We start from the raw sequence: 22976 nt of genomic DNA on the forward strand, positions 1-22976 counted from the left end.
AAACTCTACCTAAAGAACATTTTGACTGCAGGAAACAGTCGAAAACGTTGCTTTACCATAGAATCGCTGTATCCTGAAGCACGTAAGGCCTTCATTAACATTGGTATAAAGTTAAGGTCACTGATTGTATTAGTTAACCTTTATAAATAGTTGACTTTTACACTTGATCAAAGAATTATTCTCCATAATTTAGTTTTGTACGTAAAATCAAAATATGTTCCAAGTTGTTTCTTAGCTGAATTTACGGCTAGAAAATGACAGTCTGCGCTAAGGATCAATTATAAGTGGCCTTGACATTTTGCTTTCCATCCGGTCATTCCATCCAAATTATGTATATTTGTCTCTTCGTATGTTCTTTCTGTCCAATTACATTATATATCACTCGACATATTACCTAAATTATAGATGGTAAATAAAATGGCACGAAATGAAATGAAATGAAATTTATTTACCAAAAAAAACACGTCAACATAGTCAAAACAGTCAATAGTTAAAGTACAGTTTTGGCAAAAAGAACCGGCAACAGCGTGCAGGCTAGTCGGGGCCAGTCCTTTCAATGATATAAATAAATATAACATATTTACAATATTCACAGAAGCGATGTAATATGTACATATTTACAGGTTTTCATAGGGGATAATTTATATGTTATTTGATAACAGATACTTTCGTAATGATTTCCGGAAAGCGTTACGGGTGTTCACCTTTTTTTACATCCGGTGGAAATAGTCTCCAAAGTATACTGCCAACATATGACATGGAGTGTTGATCTGATTTTTGTTGGTTTTTAATTCAGATTAAAAAAAAAAACCAACTTGTATCATAATCATGCTCAATTCATTTTTTTTTTTATTATATCAAAGCAACCTACGTACAGTGTATGACCTTTGACCGTGATCTCTCACCACTGTCATTCTATATTTGATTTCTTTACTATTTGAAATCTTACTTAGTCCAAACCTGGATATTACATGTTGGAGTTATGGCTGGGTAAAAAAAAAAAAAAAACAATTTGAGCAAGATCCCAAAACAACTCAAAATCTTACCAGGGCATATCATATTCGAATAAAGTGTATCATACCTGACCCAATTATTATCAAGAAAAAAAAAATAATGTAGGGATTTTTCGTAAATCGTGTCACCAAGATCCAGGGTGTACAAAGGGAAAGATATATAATGGATAAACGACCCACAAAATGATCACCTCCGCTACTCTTTCGGGGGCGGAGGCGTAACAATTATCAAGTGCTGTCACTTCATCTTTGCTTTTCGATGTGTGTTCACATTATTGCACGTGGCAAAATGTAAATTTTCTATTCAGTTTTTAGTATTCAGTTTTCAAATCAGTCTCTGCAATTGCATTGTGTGATTGCATTTATAACTTGTTTATTACTATTTGTAACAGGGACGTGTCCATTTCTTAAATAACACTAATCATTTTGGTATGTTTTAATTATCTATCTATCATCATTATTTATCTATCTATTCATCTATTTATTTATTCATTTATCTATTTATTCATTTCAATTTATTTATTTATTTATTTATTTTAATGTCTTAAATTTATTTATTTTAATTATTTATTTATTTATTTATTCATTTATTTAAATTTTTATTTATTTATTTATTTATTTATTTATTATTATTATCTTCTCTTCTCTTTTTTTTTTTTTGGGGGGGGGGGGACATCTCCAAGTGACATTCTCAGCTCAAAATTACCATCTCGAATCTATTTTCCTCTATACCAGCTAAGGAACGCTAACAACTGAAACAAGAGCATAAGTCTCACGGGGGCTACTCGCATTGCGCATGCACACTGAGCAACCTTCCAATGCAATTGCAGATAGTGAATATAGTATATGTTCCTTACGTTGATCTTTACATGAATTGCATTTGAAATTGTGTGTAATTGCCATGTATATCATTAAATTTGCCAAAAGGCCTTTTCACCATATGAAAAAAAAGGAAGTTAATGCTGTTTTTTCTTCCTTATTTTTTGTTTATACTTTTCGTGAATGGAAATGTGGAATGAATTTGATTGCTGTGTTGTTGATTATCTTATTACAATTACCAGACCCTCAAACACACGCTCCATTACACACATTAATTTCTGCTTTGAAACAGGCTTCTGCCCAAAATGTGTCAACAGGGCACTTAAGTTTTGCAGAATATGAGTGGTATATCGTAATACTCTCCTCCTCCCCCCCCCCCCCCATGACCTAGGAAGGATGTAGCATAAGTTTGCTGACATCAAAGAAGATTCAGCACGAAAATGATGAAAAAATGATGGAATATGTCATGTTTCACTATTTTTCACACACGTCTTTAAAAAGATACAGACTTCGTAGCTCAAATAACACCATGCTCCTCAGTCATCCACAGTGCAAGACGAAAATTACCTCAGGTGAACGTGCTTTTGTTAGTGCTACACCAAAACTCTGGAATAACCTCCCTCCCTCAATCTGACATACATCATCAATTAACAGTTTCAAAAATCTCCTTAAAACACATCTCTTTCACGACAGTTTCCCATAGTCACAGTTTAGTAAATTATCTACATGGTTCCCAGATATCAGATATTTTTTATGAATTATGACAATGCAATCATTAGTCCTTTAATTGTATTCTTTTTTATATTGTATGATTATCAGTTAAGAATTAGATTGTGTTACTTATGAATCGAATTTTCTTTCTTTGATTATATCTTATTGTTATGCGCAGTTGAGTATATATGCTTCATAGAAACTGTGCGATACATATCCACAATTATCTATCTATATATTATATATATATACATAACTGCGCGATACAAATCCACAATTATCTTTCTATATATTATATATATATATATACATTTACACACAGAGTGTGTAACTGTGTATGTATACACTCAGCAAAAAAGAAAGTAATACTTTTTAGAGTTTATATCTTTCATAGAATTTGGCTTAGAACAGTTATGTTTTACATACCATATGAAAGGTAATTTACTTGGCTATCAGGCTGTTGGGTTAAGAAAAAGGAAAACTTTACTCATGAGTGAACACCTTTACTTTTCTCTTCAAAGACACAAAAGTGAAAACTGCAAAAATGAACAAGTTGTCATTCAAACGCATAATGTAAGTGCTCTTCAAAACAAAACAAGACAAATTTAACACAATTAAAAAAACACGGATTCAATAGCAAATAAAAAAAACATGATCTCTACAATATCTTTGAAGAACAAAAGATCAATAAAGGCTAAAATAATGGAGGAAAATAAAGAATCTTCTGTCAAATACAAATTCAAATGAAATGAGAGAAGCAATATAAAAAATGGCAGGAATTTAAATTGATTTCTCAAATTAAGAAACTTGTAAATACGTGTAATATTTGGTCCTGATATTTGTCTCATGAATTTTTATATTAGTAAATCATATGAATGAAATAAAGAAAATGTGTTCATTTAATCATCTTTGTGACCTCACTCCCTGTCTTTTTGAAGTTTGAGGAGAGAGAAAATTCTTATTCCCCCCTCCTTAGTTTCCCACTTTGATTTGAGGTTATAAAGGGATAGAGAAAAAAAATATTTTGCTATTTCATTCATGTCTTTCATTGTGTTAAACGGGTCTTTTGTTATCAAAGTCATCTTTACCGGCATTTCCTAGTGAAAGACAGCATGCCAAATTTTGCAGTTTTTACTTTTGTGCCTTGGGGAACAACAACAAATGTGTTCACTCATTCATACAGTTTCCCTTAATTTTGACCTACTAGATTGATAGCCAATTAAATTACCTTTAATATGGTATATGATACATCGATTTTCAAGTGTTCAAAGTGTTTAATTTCTTTTTATGCCGAGTGTATACATATAATATATGTATATATACTAGGTGTTTCAAAAAACATTTCCCACTTTTTATTCTTAGTAATTCAAAAACTATATATCAAATAACATGGTCATTGATATGAGTGATAGCTGAATAGTGTACAATTTTGTTGGAGGTGGTTTAAATATGAAAGCATAAATCAGTTTCATGAAATCCATGATTAATTTCACAGTTAGGTTCCAGTTTTGCTCTATTTTCAACCCTCTGTACAAAACTTTCACTTTGCACAGGGGTCAATGGGTGTGTATGGGAGTGTGTGGTTTACACCCTGACAATGGTCCTGAACAATGGCCAGGGTTTGAATGCTTCATTATTTATTCATGAGAAATTCCACTATCACAACTAGTCTTTATTCAGCCTCTGGCAGTATCCGTGTAAAGTCAAACGCCTGTCGATACTGTCGTTGAGTGGCGACAGTGCTCTCCCTACTTCTGAAAAATGAAATTACAATGAATACCTTCTGTTCTGTCTTAAACATGGTGACAGGAAGCAAAGAAAATCAATTAGAGTATACACTTGAGCATAGGCGTACCCAGGATTTTTTAGAGGGGGGTGTTCAGTGGCGTACCGTGGGTCAAGACATTGGGGGGGGGGGGGGGGGGCGCACCTCATGGCCGGAAGCAACATCAGAATTGCATAATTGTACAATTAAATGCGAGCGAGCTTGAAAATTTTGATATTTTACAGTCCCCAAACTGCCGTTTGTAGCTATGTATAATAATATATGTATGTATATATATATATATATATATATATATATATATATATATATAAATATATATATTTGATTTGGAAATTAAGGGGGTTGCACCGGGTGCAACTGCTGGCAGTTGCTGGCAGTAACATCAGGAGAATGGCATAACGATTAAATGCGAGCGAGCGAAGCGAGCGAGCTTGAAAATTTTGACATTTTAAGTCCCCAAACTGCCGTTGGCAGCTATATTTTTTCGCTTTAGAAATTAAGGGGAGGGGGCGCACCGGGCGCAACTGCTGGTAATTACTGACAGCAACATCAGGAGAATTGCATATGCGAGCGAGCTTGAAAATTTTGACATTTTACAGTCCCCAAACTGCCGTTTGTAGCTATATTTTTTCGCCTTAGAAATTAAGGGGAGGGGGCGCACCGGGCGCAACTGCTGGCAATTACTGACAGCAACATCAGGAGAATTGCATAACGATTAAATGCGAGCGAGCGAAGCGAGCGAGCTTAAAAATTTTGACATTTTACAGTCCCAAAACTGCCGTTTGTAGCTATATTTTTCGCTTTGGAAATTAAGGGGAGGGGGCGCACCGGGCGCAACTGCTGGCAATTGCTGACAGCAACATCAGGAGAATTGCATAACGATTAAATGCGAGCGAACGAAGCGAGCGAGCTTGAAAATTTTGACATTTTACATTCCTCAAACTGCCGTTTGTAGCTATATTTTTTCGCTTTAGAAATTAATGGGAGGGGCGCACCGGGCGCAACTGCTGGCAATTACTGACAGCAACATCAGGAGAATTGCATAACAATTAAAAATGCGACCGAGCAAAGCAAGCGAGCTTGAAAATTTTGATATTTTACAGTCCCAAAACTGCCGTTTGTAGCTATAATAATATATGTATATATATATATATATATATATATTTGCTCTGGAAATTAAGGGGGTTGCACCGGGTGCAACTGCTGGCAGTTGCTGGCAGTAACATCAGGAGAATGGCATAACGATTAAATGCGAGCGAGCGAAGCGAGCGAGCTTGAAAATTTTGACATTTTAAGTCCCCAAACTGCCGTTGGCAGCTATATTTTTTCGTTTTAGAAATTAAGGGGAGGGGGCGCAACGGAAGCAACTGCTGGTAATTACTGACAGCAACATCAGGAGAATTGCATAACGATTAAATGCGAGCGAGCGAAGCGAGCGAGCTTGAAAATTTTGACATTTTACAGTCCCCAAACTGCCGTTTGTACCTATATTTTTTCGCCTTAGAAATTAAGGGGAGGGGGCGCACCGGGCGCAACTGCTGGCAATTTGACAGCAACATCAGGAGAATTGCATAACGATAAAATGCGAGCGAGCGAAGCGAACTGCCGTTTGTAGCTAAAAACTGCCGTTTGTAGCTATATTTTTTCGCTTTGGAAATTAAGGGGAGGGGGCGCACCGGGCGCAACTGCTGGCAATTACTGACAGCAACATCAGGAGAATTGCATAACGATTAAATGCGAGCGAGCGAAGCGAGCGAGCTTGAAAATTTTGACATTTTACAGTCCCCAAACTGCCGTTTGTAGCTATATTTTTTCGCCTTGGAAATTCGGGGGGGGGGGGGGGGGGGGGGGGGGGGGGGCGGGGGCGCACCGGGCGCAACTGCTGGCAATTACTGGCAGTAACATCAGGAGAATGGAATATAACGGTTAAATGCGAGCGAGGGAAGCGAGCGAGCTTTAAAATTTTGACATTTTACCGTCCAAAAACTGTCGTTTGTAGCTACATGTATTTTTTTTTTCGCATTGGAGGGAGGGGGCGCCCGGTGCGCCCCCTGGATCCGCCACTGGTCGTCAAGGGGTGTCGGTTTATGTTCATGATTGGGGGAGGTATAACCAGCGAGCTTGCAAATTTTGACATTTTACAGTCCCCAAACTGCCGTTTGTAGCTATGTATAATAATATATGTATATATATATATATATATATATATATATTTGCTTTGGAAATTAAGGGGGTTGCACCGGGTGCAACTGCTGGCAGTTGCTGGCAGTAACATCAGGAGAATGGCATTACGATTAAATGCGAGCGAGCGAAGCGAGCGAGCTTGAAAATTTTGACATTTTAAGTCCCCAAACTGCCGTTGGCAGCTATATTTTTTCGCTTTAGAAATTAAGGGGAGGGGGCGCACCGGGTGCAACTGCTGGCAGTTGCTGGCAGTAACATCAGGAGAATGGCATAACGATTAAATGCGAGCGAAAGTCCACTTGATATGCTTTTTCGAGCACTTAAAAGGTTTTTTTTTTTGAGGGTGATATAAAATCTGATAAATTTAAGAGGGGTCTTTTGAGGGTGATTTAAATGTATAAATAGGCAACCCTAAATTTTGATATATTTTGGCGAGCGAGCGCAGCAAGCGAGCCGAAAATTTTTATATTTCAGCTTTATACATAACATGGAATTCTTGTCATTTTTGGTTATTAAATCTTCAAATTACAATTCTAATCATAGTGACGGCCTTAGAGATAACGATTTGTTCCAACAGTGTCCAACCCCATCCCGGTAGGGACTTAAAAAAGTCCACATGATGTGCTTTTTCAAGTACTTATAGAAGGGGTCTTTTGAGGGTGTTTTAAATGTAATAGATATTGAAGAATTTTGGCGAGCGAGTGCAGCGAGCGAGCCGAAAATTTTTATATTTCAGCTTACAAAACATGGAATTCTTGTCATTTTTGGTTATTAAATCTTCAAATTACAATTCTAATCATAGTGACGGCCTTATAGATAACGATTTGTTCCAACAGTGTCCAACCCCATCCCGGTAGGGACTTAAAAAAGTCCACATGATGTGCTTTTTCAAGTACTTATAGAAGGGGTCTTTTGAGGGTGTTTTAAATGTAATAGATATTGAAGAATTTTGGCGAGCGAGTGCAGCGAGCGAGCCGAAAATTTTTGTATTTCAGCTTACAAAACATGGAATTCTTGTCATTTTTGGTTATTAAATCTTCGAATGACAATTCTAATCAAGATATAGTGACGGTCTTATAGATAACGATTTATACCAACAGTGTTCAACCCCAATCCCATCCCGGTAGGGACTTTAAAAAAGTCCACTTGATGTGCTTTTTCGAGCACTTAAAAGATTTTTTTTTTTTTTGAGAGTGATATAAAATCTGATAAATTTTGATAAATTTTGGCGAGCGAGGGCAGCGAGCGTGCCGACAATTTTTGTATTTCACCTTACAAAACATGGAATTCTTGTCATTTTTTGGTTATTAAATCTTACAATTCTAATCAAGATGGGATAGTGACGGCTTCATAGATAACGATTTATGCCAACAAACTAAGGACTTGGAAAAATACTCTGAATTACTACGAGTGAGTGACCCGAAATTTTTATATTTCCACGTCATCATTACGTTTTGTTCTTCTTCTTTTTTTTTGATAAATTTTGGCGAGCGGGCGCAGCGAGCGAGCCGAAAATTTGTATATTTCAGCGTTACAAAACATGGAATTCATGGAATTCATGTTTTGTTTTTATCTTGTTTGATTTGGTTTTCTGTTTGCGCGTCAGCTTCGCGCGCTGTGCAGTAACGTAGTATTAACACGTACTGTACACGAGTTCTTTAGTGCGTATGATATTATGTAACTCCATAATGTATCATCATCCACACAAACATTAAAACAAGGAAGAGAGAGAAAAAAATGAACGCAAAAGAAAGGAAATGCGGAATTCAAAACGGAAATAAAAGCGGTAAAGACAGCTTTTGTTTCATTTGTCAACATCTAAGCATTGCTGAAGAGGGGTGTTGAATAGCTCAAACACCTCCCTCTTGCCCAAGGGGGGTGTTTGAACACCTTAAACACCCCCCTTTTGGCAAAGGGGGGTGTTTGAACACCCAAAACACCCCCCCTCGGTACGCCCTTGCACTTGAGTATATGGAGCCTTAACTAAATCTACTGTGAAACAAATCACCCCAATGAAAAATGCTGCTGAACTCTTTACCAAAAATGATCTCTTTTTATCAAAAAAGCGACAAATTTGTCAGACTATTAGTAGACAGTTGTATTAAAATGAAGAACTGTAGATCATTTATGCTTATTTATATCCCAGATTTAGTAATATATGAAGCAAAATTTGAAAATGATTGCCAGCTGGAATGAAGCACATGGAAACATGTGCTTACTTTTTCCATGTGCATGCATTTTACCCTTTACCATGCATGAATTCAGACTAGCAGTGCCCAGGGCAATCCACATTAATTATTGATTAAGCATTCACGTGCCTAGGAGTGCGAGACTGATGCCTAGTCAACAGGTGGTTCAGGCATGTCCATTGTTCAGGGCCATTGTCAGCACACACTCACATACACATCATTGGTTCCTGTGCAAAGTTCAATCTTTGCACAGAGGGTTAAAATTTGACCAAATCTGAAACCTTATTTCAAAATCAATCTTAGATTTAATGAAACTGATTTATGCTTTCACATTCAAATCACCTCCAACAAAATTGTACACTATTCAGCTATTTCTCATATCAATGACAGTTTTATCGGATGAATAGTTTTTGAGCTATTAATGATCAAAAGTGGGAAATGTTTTTTGAAACACCTAGTATATATATATACTTATATATATATATATATATGTATGTGTGTGTGTGTGTATGTATGTATGTATGTATGTATGTATATATATATATATATATATATATATATATATATATATATATATATATATATATATATATATATATATCGTCGCTGGGGCGACAAGACCTCATATCTACAAAATGTCAAATGTTCAGGAGAGCCAAAAAAACATGGCGGCCAAAGTACTGTGGCGAATGGGATAGCCTTTCCTTTGACATGCTGTAGTGGCTTCATTTTTGGAGTAAGACAGTTGGGATTTGGACAGGACATCACTTAACCCATTATTTGACCATTAATCCAAAAAAGTCATTTTCACCCAAATTGCAGATACAAGGTCTTGTAACCCCAGCGACGATATATATATATATATACAAACGGTGACACGACATTTGCTCCTGCGACAATTGCTCCGGTCTTATTTTCTCTAAGGACTTAGGGTTAGGGTTAGGGTTGTGATAGAGTTTTAGGTTTAGTTTGATGTGAGAATTAGGATTAGGGTTAGGGTTATGTTTATGGGTTGAATTTACGTTTGGCTTAGCATGCAGATATATCATGGGAGTAATTGTCGCAGGAGCAAATGTCATGGAACCATACAAACACATACATATTGTATTTCAATCCCCTTCAAAACTCTTCATATTGATTTTTGCACAAAATATATGTGTAATTACAACTTAATGTTTTCGATCAAGAAAAAAAACACGAACAAAATGATATTTCTTCCCATGCATAACTGGTCCTGCAGCACCTCCCCCCCCCCCCCCAATCGTCTGATAAGAATATTTGAAACTTGTAATATTCCCTACTTTTTCCCCCCTTTTTTTAAGGTCAGATGTTGATACTACTCTCATAATATTTGTTTGCTTATTTATTACAGTGAACTTGAACCTGGTGTGAAATTGCACTCTATCAGTCACTGGCAGTACGAAAATTGTCAGTCCTCCAAATTTTCAGACAGCTACTTTTGTAGCTTTTTTTTTGTAAGCACAAGGCTTGATTAAGAACAGTCACAGTAATTTCCTTTTCTTTCAAGGACCTATCTTTATGTCTGTTTGTTTGTATGTTTAATACCCCAATGGGTTCCTACATGTATCATGTCCTTGAAAAATGAGTTACATCCCTGCAAAAAGTACCCCTGCAGTGCTAAACATAAGGAATACATGCAGCTGACCATGAAATGTATCTAACCCAAGGGTAAAGAGAGTCATAAAATATCCCTTCATATTCTACTTTCACCTTTCATCAACAGCATTTTTCAATTCTCTCCTTCTCTCTTCTCCCTTCCCCCGACTTTTTCTCTGCACTGCAACCTGCCACAGAATTCAATATGGAATTTTACAAGTAAAAAGGTTTGCATGTTGACATATAAAAGACTGTTTATTTCCATCGCAGTGTGCATGTACACATATATACTTGTGCAACCAGCATCATAGTTTACAAAATATTGGGACAAATTTACCACGCCCTACAAACGCCCTGGTACCAAATGCAGTCACCTGTTCAGCGCGCAAATCAGACACAAATCTGGTTCCAGCCATTGTCGAAAGATAACCCCACCAAAACATCTCCAATAAAAATCACAGCAGTTTGATGAATTGTCCGTCACCTTTGGACAATATCTGATCGAAAATTCACTCCATTCATACAATTACACATATCATAATGAAAGGAAATCCTAGGAGCAGTTCACAAAGAAATGAAGTTGAACTTTAAAGTTAAGATTGACTTAAAATCATTGTAGGCCATTAGTTTCTCATTTCAGTTTTATCTACTGTTTTCAGAATCCACTTCAAATTGAAATAAAAATTTACAGATTTTTTTGTTGTTATTGTCCCTTACTTTATTATGTTAATAAATGCCTGTAGGAAAAAGTCTCAAAAATTTTCATTCTTGTGAGAAAGCCAAACATAATCTTAAGTTGATCTTAAAATCTAAGATTGACTTAAATTCTTTGTGAAACATCCCTACGAGCAATCTGCACTGCTTGCCCAACCACAATCACGAGCGCTCAATTTGACTGAGTTAGGTGACAGCTCAAGTTTTACACCGTCTTGGAGTCTTCAACTGGAAATGCACTCATCTATTAAAAATCTTCTTTGAGAACTTGACATATGGAGATAATGCCTCAGTCACTATACGATTGTGACGCGCAGGAGACTCCTATGATTATGAAGTCCTCTGGACAGGCATTTTTCTTTCGTTATATTGAAAATTTGTTACAGAAGAACAAACGAAATATATGAAGATACTTGATAATTTTGGGACCCGAATTTTTACTGCGTTGTGATGAAATTTTGATATAACAGTGATTTTTATCATGGGAGTGAATCGTACCTGCAAGAGATGTAATTTATGTCCAACAAATAATTCATGGGAAGTTTGACACTCACAGATTAACTTCAGTTTTCATGACACACAAAAAAGAATGTTTCAAGTCAGATGTGCATTAGAAACAATAACAATGATGTCGTAAAGCAGTTTAGATAAATCATTCATATCACTGATAATTACCTCTTATCATATTATTCATTTACAGTGCACTCCTGTTATAACGAACACAGTTATCACGAAATTGCGGTTACAATGAAGTAAAAATTCAGGCCGCAAAATTATCCGCTCTTTGTTCTTCATTGTTTATTTGTTTGGTTATAACGAAACTTCGATATAAACGAAAGAAAATTGCCGGTCAAGAGGACTTCGTTATAACGGGAGTCCACTGTATATCTTAAAAGTTACTGTATACGCTATATATTTCGCGGGGGTTTTATTTTCGCGAATTTCGCGAGTCGTGAGCTATTCGCAAAATTAACAACACGCGAAAATATTACCTTCCAAAATGATTCCCTTGCCTTGATTATACGAACATTTCAGTACTAGTATACCATGTCATGGCTTACCAAACAGACCATACAGTGTACTGGCTTTGCTTGTTTACGTACATACATGTATAGCACGCACACGTCCATGTCTACTTACGAATACTGTACTAGAGAGCCAATCCATTATCGCAAGGGGACCACTCGTCAGAAGTCTAACGCAATCGACTTAACCACTTCAAAAATGTTGAATTCTAACTTACTAGTTCGCAGAGTTTGGTAATTTTTTTCATGCAGTGTATAACTAGTATCATTCTTATTTGCTAGTAAGTTGAAAATTCACACTTTCTTTGCTACTTCATATTTTCTCTGGTCCCTCAATTGCAAATTTAACCACTCGCGAAAATGTGTGACAGCGACAATTCGCGAAAATTTATGTACGCGAAAATTATAGCGTATACAGTAGTACAATTGTTTCACAGAAAACGACTGATGTAATAATGCATTATCAAAATGCAAAGATTCATGTGGACCAGTTGAAATCTACCATCTTGGCAAAATTTATGTACGCGAAAATTATAGCGTATACAGTAGTACAATTGTTTCACAGAAAACGACTGATGTAATAATGCATTATCAAAATGCAAAGATTCATGTGGACCAGTTGAAATCTACCATCTTGGCAAAATTCTCTTCATTTTTATTATTAATCTTGGTATGGGCACAAAGAGCGAAATCAAAACAAACAGAGGAGGGAAAATCTTCTACAATCAAACAGCATATCAAGTCATAGAGTTTTAAAACTGCATATGTTTTCAACAAGTACGATTGTTAGTCACAACAACAAATGCAAATTAGGTGAAGTTTTGATGGTACACCTTGACTCTTGTAGAGTCTCTAATTGTAGGTTGGGAGCTTGCAAGAGTGGTGTATTTTCAGAAGGATCTCCTGAAGACTCAGAAAGAGTTTGTTCATCTTCTTGCTGCAGACCTCAGCGTTCCAGTTGGAAGTGAGAGAATCATAGAACATATATATATAATATGTGACCGTGCATCACAAAACGAACAAAAAGTTGCAGCCCTCGATTTTGCGTGAGGATCTCAAAAAGATGAAACAGGTCAGCCGAGTCAATCTTGAGTTTTCATACTTTCTGAAAGAGCTATTCTTCGTCTCCATTATTCTTAAGTTTGGGGTCATAAAACGAATTGGAAAGTGTGTTGAAAGATTAAGCGCTTGAATAGACCCTTTACTTCAGAGCCTCTTTTCTCAGTTCACACCTTTCAAAAGTGTGTGCTTTCTTTCCAATATTTAGATAGGTCAGGAGAAACCATTTCAATTGAGTTGTACATCATTTTAAAGCTTAGAATCTGCTCTTTTAATATCTGCCCTCAACTAAAAATCCATGTCTGGTGACTTTTTGTTGGTTTTGTGATGCAGGGTCACATATATACTTTAAATTCCTTCTCTTCTCAAAACTGTTGAGAAGTTAAGCTCCCGTTGCTCTTCACACATGATGGGGCTGCAGAGATGCAGCAACCCTTCGTCAAAGTCAGTATGACTGCTGCCAGCTTTAGGTGTCACGTCACATCAAGTCCCACAGGAAGAAAGGCAGGCCTGGGCGACGCGTAGGGCAGGAGGGGCTCAGGGGGGAGAGATACAGGCGGGGGCCAACAGGTGCCCCCATGCCGCCGCCTAGAGCACTGAACTTTGACCCGACAGCATCTCCTCTTCCATCACAATGTCCTCCAGATGTTTCCTTTAAAAAAAAAAGTGCAGAGAAACACACACGAACACAAAACCCCACAAACTAGAAATGTTACTGATGGCGACTGGTAAGCCTCCACCATATCGCATTATTCTCCAAACAGGCCACAGTACAGTGGAAGCCCGGTATAACGTCCTGGAACATTGAATTAAAATGACATGTTCAATCATATTTCCTAAGAGGTTTCTCATTATCTCATAAACACAAACACAAACACAAATTTGGAAACCTGCAGCCCAATCTAAACCAAAACTGTACACTCCCTTTACACTCCATACCAACATTTGTCGTGACAAAGCATCTGTCATGACAAAAGTATTTGAGATCATCCCTGAATATTATTGTAAGTGTACTTTCATTTCAATATGAGCTGTACGTGTACTCACTACAATATAAACTGTTGAAAGTTTGCCAAATTATAAGAGTATTTAGAGTGTGGGATTAGAGCTAAAATATATCAAATTTCTCTTTTCCTGCTCTGCAGCTCTGCTTCCTAGAATTACTACTGATTTTACATCGATCACTAAGCTTCTACGATGCACTATGCTGCATTTGGTAGACCACAAAACATGATATTCATGTAGAACATCTTTTATAAGATAAGAGTTTTAAATATAGATGTGGGGTCTGTTTTGCAATGCAAAAAAAAAAAAGAACACCACTGAATGCGGTTACTGAAAAGAGAGTGATAGAGGGAGAGAAGGAGAAAGAGAGAAAGAAAAGAAGTCACCTGTGGAAAACAAATGATCTTGTTTTTGTTCTGGGTGGTATTTCTGCATGTCCAAAGTAGAAAGGTACATTTCAGGGATATTGGGTTATTTTCGATTTCCAATGTGCACTAACCCCCAATACTATACAATCTTTAAGAACACTTTTTATGAGATATAATTTTGCCCCAAAGTTTCTTCAAAGAAGCAGTCTATTAGAATTTTGGCCAAAACAAAAATATTTGAGGTAACGTAACACTGGAAGGACAAAAATGCGAAAGTTTTGTCTGTCCATGTTACGTACATTCCCAACTAAGTCTAGAATGGATATAAAACACAGCATTCAACAGGATTTTAGTGAAGTTATAATCTTTTCAAATCAATATTAGGCTATTCAGTTGAAAAACAACATATTTTTTATGAACATTTATTATTTGACCTTCATATGTTAGTACATTCAGTAGATGTCTGTAGTGTTACCTACGTTACCCTCAAAATCTCCTTTGTGGCAAAAATTCTGAATAGATTGCGTCTGTGAAGCAATTTTGGGGCAAAGTAATCTCTCATTAAAGTGTTCTATTAAAGATTGTATTGTATTGGAGAGTAATGTACACAGGAAATAGAAAACAACCTGACATCCCTGAAATGTACCCTTTTCCCGTGAAAATACCCATCTAGAAAATGGTGTCCAGCTGATGAGGACAGGATTGTGTGGACTGCTTACCTCTGCTCGGTGCTGAGTGTAAACTCTGCCTTTATCTTGTCGGCCATCCCCAGTGCGCCGGTCAATCCACTCACAACACCCATCTGCAGACACGCCTGAGAAGAGAGAGAGAAAAGGGGGTCACTATTATCTCTTTTCACAACCTCTCTCTCTCTCTCTCACACAAATAAAATAGGAATAATTCTCTCATCTCCACAAATCTCTCCATTTCCGAAGCAAAAAGTATCTGCGGTGAGGCACTGACGTGCTAGGGCAGAGAGAAAAGTAGCAGCATGATGAATGGCAGGGATTTCCCCCTCTAATTGTGGTCATCCGTTGAAGCCAAGGATGCAACAACAACTCAACAATAACAACACGAGATGCATTTTCTCATCACAGTCTCTGAGAAGATTTTCTAATTTTTCTGATTTCTCCATGGGCCAGATAAGCCGAGCATCCAATGCACTGCGCGTGATTGGGGTCTGGTCACGGGGAGAATTAGGCGCGTGATGTATGGCCGAGATTTTCGTCCAGCTTAGTGCGGACGTCAACAAGGCAGGGCAAAAGGAAACGAGCACGCATTTTGCTCATCTTCCTTTAATGAGGGGATGATGAAGGTATCAAGCAGAATTGAAAATAGTTACAAACAAGCAAATTAACGAAACCAACGATGAGAGATAACAAGGACAAGAATGATGTATGGCTCCACGCCTCCTTAGAACTTATTTAGGTGTAAGGCTTTGTCTCTCCTTGATCCAACGACATCTTCTTTATGACGAACATAATGAACTATTCTTAAAGGCATAAATTTACCATTTGCAGATGAAACAAACACCCAGCATCAGTGCTTTAAAATAGTTCTAAAATGTGAGTTAGTGATAGAAACAACCACGGTAAAAATTTGAATCAGTAAAATTGATGTTAAGTATTGTTAAATACACAAAATGTGAACAATAGCTTTAATAAAAATGCTTCCCGACTAAACTGTCTACAGTTATGATTTATTGAGAACTAGATATATCGCTACGGCGACTGATATGCCTCCGCCATAATGCATAGTTCTCCTAATAGGTCTATAGTACAATGTCTTGACAATGTGTGATGACAGTTTCACACAATTGGCAAAATATTAAAATGACAGGTTTGCCACAAATGTGCTGAATGTTCACTTTCCTAGAACTAGGTTCAATTGGATGAATTATTAAAATGTCAGAGTGCAGGTATTTGGGGAACTGATGATTTTTACTTGACTTTTGACCCTTTTTATAAGTTTATGCACTGAGTAATTTTCAAGGTACTGAGAAAAAGTATAATTTCAGTATCAAATGAGAAAATAGCATTATCTAAACCTGGCCTTTGACCTTTGACCTTACAGTTCCAAAGAGAATCACTGTTAGGTTGAACATGCATAAATATGTACAAGTTTCATGATGATACCTTGACTTACTTTTGAGATATGGAGGAAAAAGTGCAATTCAACACTTTCACTTGACCTTTGACCTTTTGACCTTTTGGCAAGAAACTTCCCACAGAATATATATTGGGTAATACATGCATACATCAAGTTAAAAAAAAAAAACCTTCAGGCATTGCATAAATATAAGGAAAGTAGTGATATTTTGAGGAGTTGACCTTGACCTTTGACCCCCTGACCTTTGAACCAAGACCCCAACTTCCCTAGATAATCACTGCCCATTGGAACAAGCATATATACTAAGTTCCATGAAGATACCTTGAACCATTTGCGAGATATGGAGAAAAACATGAATTTTCAACCTTTTTTTTCACAAAATAACCTGTGACCTTTGACCTTTGACCCCGTGACCCTAAAATCCAAACAAAGTATCATCCCCCCAGGATATACCCTCATACCAAGTTTGATGTAAAACCACCACACGGTTCTTGAGATATCGACAAAAACAAAACGGGACGGACGACCCGAAAACATACTGCCTCCGGCCACTTCGTTGGCGGAGGCATAAAAACACTAAAATCTCCGTATATTTTAGGCTTTATTGCAAAAATTGTATATGGTAGGATGTTTTGTGATATAACAGACCTACTCATATGCATCAAATGTGATATCTTGAACATTTTTTAAATCACTGCTCCCAAAGGTAAACAGGACCTTTAATGTCACTGAGGAAAAAAATGTCAAAAAGGAAAATTAACTGAAAGCACTGCCGGGCCTATGCCGTCCTTTTAGTACATCAAAGTCTGCCCACATCCTTTTTAACATTTCTCGAGCCAGCTCACAAACAGATTAATATTTGTCTTTAACTTGGAAATTTGACTCCTAGCATCAATATCATTGGGACGTTATACTGTATAAGCGGTTATTTTCGCGAATGCAAAGGTCACAGCCATTTTTGCGAGATGTTGTTTTCGCAAATTGACACCGACGCTATCAATTAATGCTTTATTAATCTAGCGCATGGCAACATATTCATGTGTTGCTAAATTCGCGATCAAACCGTGATTCGCGAAAATTAAACCCTCGTAAAAATAACAGCTTATACAGTAACTCATTACAATGAAATCCTCCATCAAAGATTACTTGAACATATGCTTTAGTTGTGATGCGATGAAACATTTCTCAGCTTTACTATCCACAAACATAAGAGCAAAGTTTGGCAGTCTGACCATAACCACTGACCGTCACCACTCTAACCCTTAACCCATTGAGGACAGGCTGATTTCACTACAACACGCATTTCCAACGGACATTTGCGCGAGTATACTCGGGACTCATCCTCAACGGGTTAATCACACTATTAAGCATACAACAGTAATTGTTCTTTACTTCTGTCCTTGCCCGATGATCTTACATTGTTTACTGGAAAGTCCTAGCCTAAAGTTAAGGCTGGAAATGCCATTTTCTTAAAGTGCAGTGACCTTTGACCTTCACTTTTACACATTCCTACTATCATGTTAACACAAGTACTTGTCATAATCATTACTACCTCTTACATTACCACCAGACATTCCTCGCTGAAATACGGTAATGGCCAGATATGTTTGTTTTTTTCTCCATCGAACTCACTCCCTCAGTTTATTAAGAATAGTAACTCTGTTGGAGTATTTAAGAATAATCTCAGGACTTATTTTGTTTAATGTGGCTTACAATAATTGATAATCATTATTTGTACATATGTCCTGTACTGTTTCACTTTGTCGTTTTCTTTCTCTTATGTACCTGCACGTAAATGTACAATCTTGCACATGACTGCACCTCAAGCATCTAACTACAACACCTGTATTAGACGGATCTGGCACCTTATAAGTCTCATATATCATTATTATTATTATTATCATCAATTTTTAATTTCTGATTATTATTATCATTATTACTATTATTATTATTATTATTATTATTATTATTATTATTATTATTATTATTATTATTATTATTATTATTATTAATATTAATATCATCATCATCATCATTATTATTGTTATTATTATCATTATTATTATTATTATCATCATCATCATCATCATTATCATTATTATTATTATTATCATCATCATCATCATCATCATCATCTTCATTATCATTATTATTATTATTATTATTATTATTACTATTACTATTACTATTACTATTACTATTACTATTATTATTATCATCATCATCATGCTCACGCTTTGCTCATGCCCAAAGTGGAACTCCGAACTGGCTTATTATTTCAGTGCTGTGTGTTAGACAACCTTATGTGACTGAGGAATTCCATTTAGTTTATTGCTCTTGTCCCAGTTACAAGCACAGTGTGCATTATTGATTGAAAAAAAAAATAGCCTCAGGCATCACCCTCAAAGGAATGAAAGGAATAATGAATAAATCAGAACTGCTTCACTCCTAATGACCAAATACGAGTGCAAGTAAGTGCTCATAGATGGGATTATATGACCTTTCTGTCACAGGGTGTGTTCAATATAGAGCTCTCCTTAATGATTGCTCCGGAGCCGACTGACACCCACACCGGAAAATCAATTCGGTACCTTGCCCTGTCTAGGTAGGCAACAGCTATCAATACAACATCTGAGCAAAATAAACCATATATATACAGCCTTTGAATCATGCATTATGGTTATTACACTTCAACTGTGGAGTCTGCACTTTAAGGGAAGACAAAGCAGAAGAAGAAAAAAAAAAGAAGAAGAAGGAGAGATAGACTTTAACTGGGTTGGAGTTCACCAATACATTCATCATTTTCAAACATCGTCTCATTTCTATTTGATAGATTTGGATTGCAACGAAAACCTAAACAAGTGACTTGATACATTGTATGTTAAGAACTTACCTGAATACAACAATCTTGCCTTTGTAACAATGACAAGACATCCACTCTGAAAAACTGATGCCTTCCCTGCAAGATAATTGTAATATATCTACAGTTTAAAAAAAAAAAAATCTTGCAAGTGTGACCCTTACCAGAGCTTTTGTCACTTCCTGCTCATCCACACAAATTTGCAAGAAGTCCTCGAGAACAGCAAGGCTGTGAAAATTGGCAACATTAAAAGAAGGGAAGTTAAAAGGCGACTTCACACGACTACTACTTCACACGACTACTACTTCTACAAGTTCTGACATCATAAAAACAATACCAACGATGATAATGATAATAATCATCATCATCGCCGTCGTTGTCATCATCATCATCATCATCATCATGTAGTATAAAAATGATAAAAGACTGCCATATCACATCATGTCCTAGACATTAATAATGTATATAGATACAATGGAACAATCATTCTAATGCGAAGATGTCAACAGCAAAAGGTTACCAGAAACAAGAATTTTAGGGTTGCCTAGATAGGTGACATATAAGCTGAGCCACCCCCGCTGCCAGTTTGATGACATAAATTTGATTTTTTGATTTCTGAGTTTTCTTGATACAATGATTTACAAGCGTAGCCACCCTCGACGAAATTTATGCAAACATTAACAACATAATGCTGCCCTTGGGTACTACCAAGAAAATCTGTAACCCTTGTTTAAGCTTCAAAGTTGATGCGGAGTTTAGGGCAGAGGACTCGATCTATCAACCCTCAATTCACCCATCGAGTTTTCAGCAGGGGGCCAAGGTGCTAATCCCGCAGCGCCTGATTTTATATGGTGGCTTCATGATTCATAACTGTGCTTCACTCCCAGCAAGAAGATTGAACTAGCAAATGGGTAGAGCCAGAGTAGCTGGGGATTATTAACTCAACAATGTTATCAGCTTTGTGTACAATACAGTATAAAACATGTAAACATGCACATAGCACTCAGTAGGAGGCCAAAAAAAAAAAAAAAAAAAAAAATATACATATATGTATATGCTAGTCACATGTTAGGGGTTGACACCACGCTAGTTTTCTGATTAGATGAATCAACAAAGGCTAATAATGACTAGGTTGATGGCAACAATGAGATTTAAAAAAAAAAGATAATGGGATATCAGTTACTGAAGTCAACTGTTTTGATATCAAATCACAGATAATACAACCTTCATGACAATTAAAAAGTTGTTAGTTCACGCAAAGCATTGAGCAACTAGCTTTACAACCTATCCAACTACAAAGTCAAAGAAAATGTGATTTATCTGCAGATAGAGGCTGCAAGACATACCTCGGAACCTTCTGGGTTTCCTTGAACAACTGTAAGGCTTCCCTGAAATGACAAAGAGAAAGGTGTGATATTAACTCTCTACAACAACACCAAATTACCAACAAACAGGCAAACAAAGCAATTAGACAGATACTTGTTAAAGGGATGGTATAGTATAGGTGGAGATGAGGAATGGGCTTTCAACTCTTTGATAGATACGAAGAAACCACTTATGAAATCGTACAGAGCATACCATTCTATAAGGAATTCAAAGTTTACTTGATGAAAATCGGTTTTGGAATGGCTGACGCATCCAAAAACAAGGTAAAACAAAACGATCATACTAAAAGGTGGGTCCCACCTTTTATAAAGATTGCTCTGTTTTGGATATCTCAGCCATTTAAAAACCAATTTTCATCAAATAAACATTGAATTGTATTTCTTCCCGGAAGCCCTCTGCAGAATCAGGACTTGGTAGGAGTGCTGGTTGTAGCTGCTTCCACCATGAAATACTGAACACAGCCAAGTAACATCATGATATGTATTGCTCTCAGCTCATGTGCCATGAATTTTGCTGCACTTGAGCGCATGTCACACAACACTAAGCACGGGGTCGCACGACCTGAATATGAATTCAGCGGGTGGCGACATTCCCTAATCCGTCCCACGATTGACTCTTACCATGATGCGTCCAGTTCTCTGGCCTGTAGACAGATGCTAACCAGGTAGTCCATGGTCAAAGTGCCAAATCTAACGAGGAAACAAAACACAACAATAGAAAGTGACCACAGCATCTTTCTTTTAAAACTTCTTGTTGTGCACACAAGGAACAATGAAGGACGGCAACCCATACAAAACTATGCAACTGTATACAATTGGTATGTTGTCTGCTCTCTGATGGTTTTTTTTAATTGCTTCTAGAGAAAAGGAGAGGAGCAGAGTGCGGCCTGCAGATATCATGTTTCTGATGATTTCAGTCTACTTTAGTTTGGTCTGCGCCTCAAAATCTTTTAACTGTTATAGTATGCATGGGTGTATACATGTGTGTATGCACATGTGTAAACTACATATCATGTGTATTTTGAATTAAATGGATAAACATAGATGAAAATGATATCCACATATGAATTGCCATTGTTCTTGAAAACAGAAGAAGAAAATTACTCTAAGTCAAATTACCAGTGAGATTTCACAATGAGCAATCAAACATAAAATGGGGTCAGTGATGCAGCAGAGGAAATTGGCGAAAAAAAGCAAGCTTCGCTGGGCTGCCAGGAATCCCTGTGTTTCTGGCAGATTGTGCAGTCATGTTATCACATTCAACCCCCTTGCTTTCCCAAAAACCAAAATACAGAAAGCCTCAATATTTATGACACAAAAGATATGCCCCGACAAAGGCATGAATCAACAGCAGTGACAAAAAAACATGTGGGTGAAACTACTAAAAACAAACCTAGAAAATTACATATTTTGAACTCATCAGGTTAATGGACCTCTATGTGACACAGTAAATCTCAATACTATTTTTGGCTCCGTGTGGTTGGTTGCAAAAGACTACAAGAATAATGCTAATAGCACACTTTTGTTTGGGTTTAGAAGGAGATGATAAAAGAGTTTGGTCATGCCTATGTTTCTAAGTGTAATCTCCATTCAAAGTCATAGGAAGCAATTTTAGGGTTTTCAAACAATTTATGCCCCACATGAAATTGGCCAAATTTACAGCAGTTTGAGCTAAAATCTGCCAAATCTGCAGCAGTTTGAGCAACATTTCATAACTTTCTTCTATGACCAACAATAATGAAACCTCTCCCCATTGAATTGCTTGCTTTTCCTACATTTCTTCAAAGTCGACTTGAACGTGCGGTGGCCGTTTACTTGACAAGAATAAACACGGGACTTCTCAAGAAATCTTCCGATTCTCGATCTCTCTCAGAGGTCACGTGTGGAGGAAGTTGGCGACAGAATGACCTCTCCTAAAGAATGCAAAGAATTTGAACATCTGCTGCAGTATTCAATGGGATAAACACCCCGCATGGAGCGCAAAAGCAAACGTTTTTCCCCAAACCTTGAACCATCCCAGATGTGCAGAGGGGGCCAAGTACGAACAGCGCAAAGTTTGCTGTCAACACGTTTGGACTCCTTCCAAATTAAACAGCCGCGCTCCTCCAGAACCAAAAGTTTATGGTATTCTT

At 37.0% G+C, this 22976-nt stretch overlaps 1 protein-coding gene across 1 annotated transcript in view; it reads right to left on the reverse strand.

Annotated features, from left to right (window-relative positions):
- Positions 1–13705: 13705 nt before the first annotated feature.
- LOC139715668 (small ribosomal subunit protein mS39-like) overlaps positions 13706–22976 on the reverse strand; it is a 31525-nt gene continuing 22254 nt past the window's right edge. The window contains exons 20-24 of the mRNA XM_071627225.1: positions 21466–21534; positions 20806–20847; positions 19624–19687; positions 15210–15304; positions 13706–13769 (exon numbers count right to left, since the gene is read on the reverse strand). Of these exons, the coding sequence (XP_071483326.1) occupies positions 13706–13769; positions 15210–15304; positions 19624–19687; positions 20806–20847; positions 21466–21534 (334 nt within the window). The remainder of the gene's footprint in view (positions 13770–15209; positions 15305–19623; positions 19688–20805; positions 20848–21465; positions 21535–22976) is intronic.

This window comes from Diadema antillarum, unplaced genomic scaffold, assembly GCF_040938485.1.
Source record: "Diadema antillarum isolate AM-2024a unplaced genomic scaffold, OU_Dant_1.0 scf00000053, whole genome shotgun sequence".
Taxonomy (NCBI): Eukaryota; Metazoa; Echinodermata; class Echinoidea; order Diadematoida; family Diadematidae; genus Diadema; species Diadema antillarum.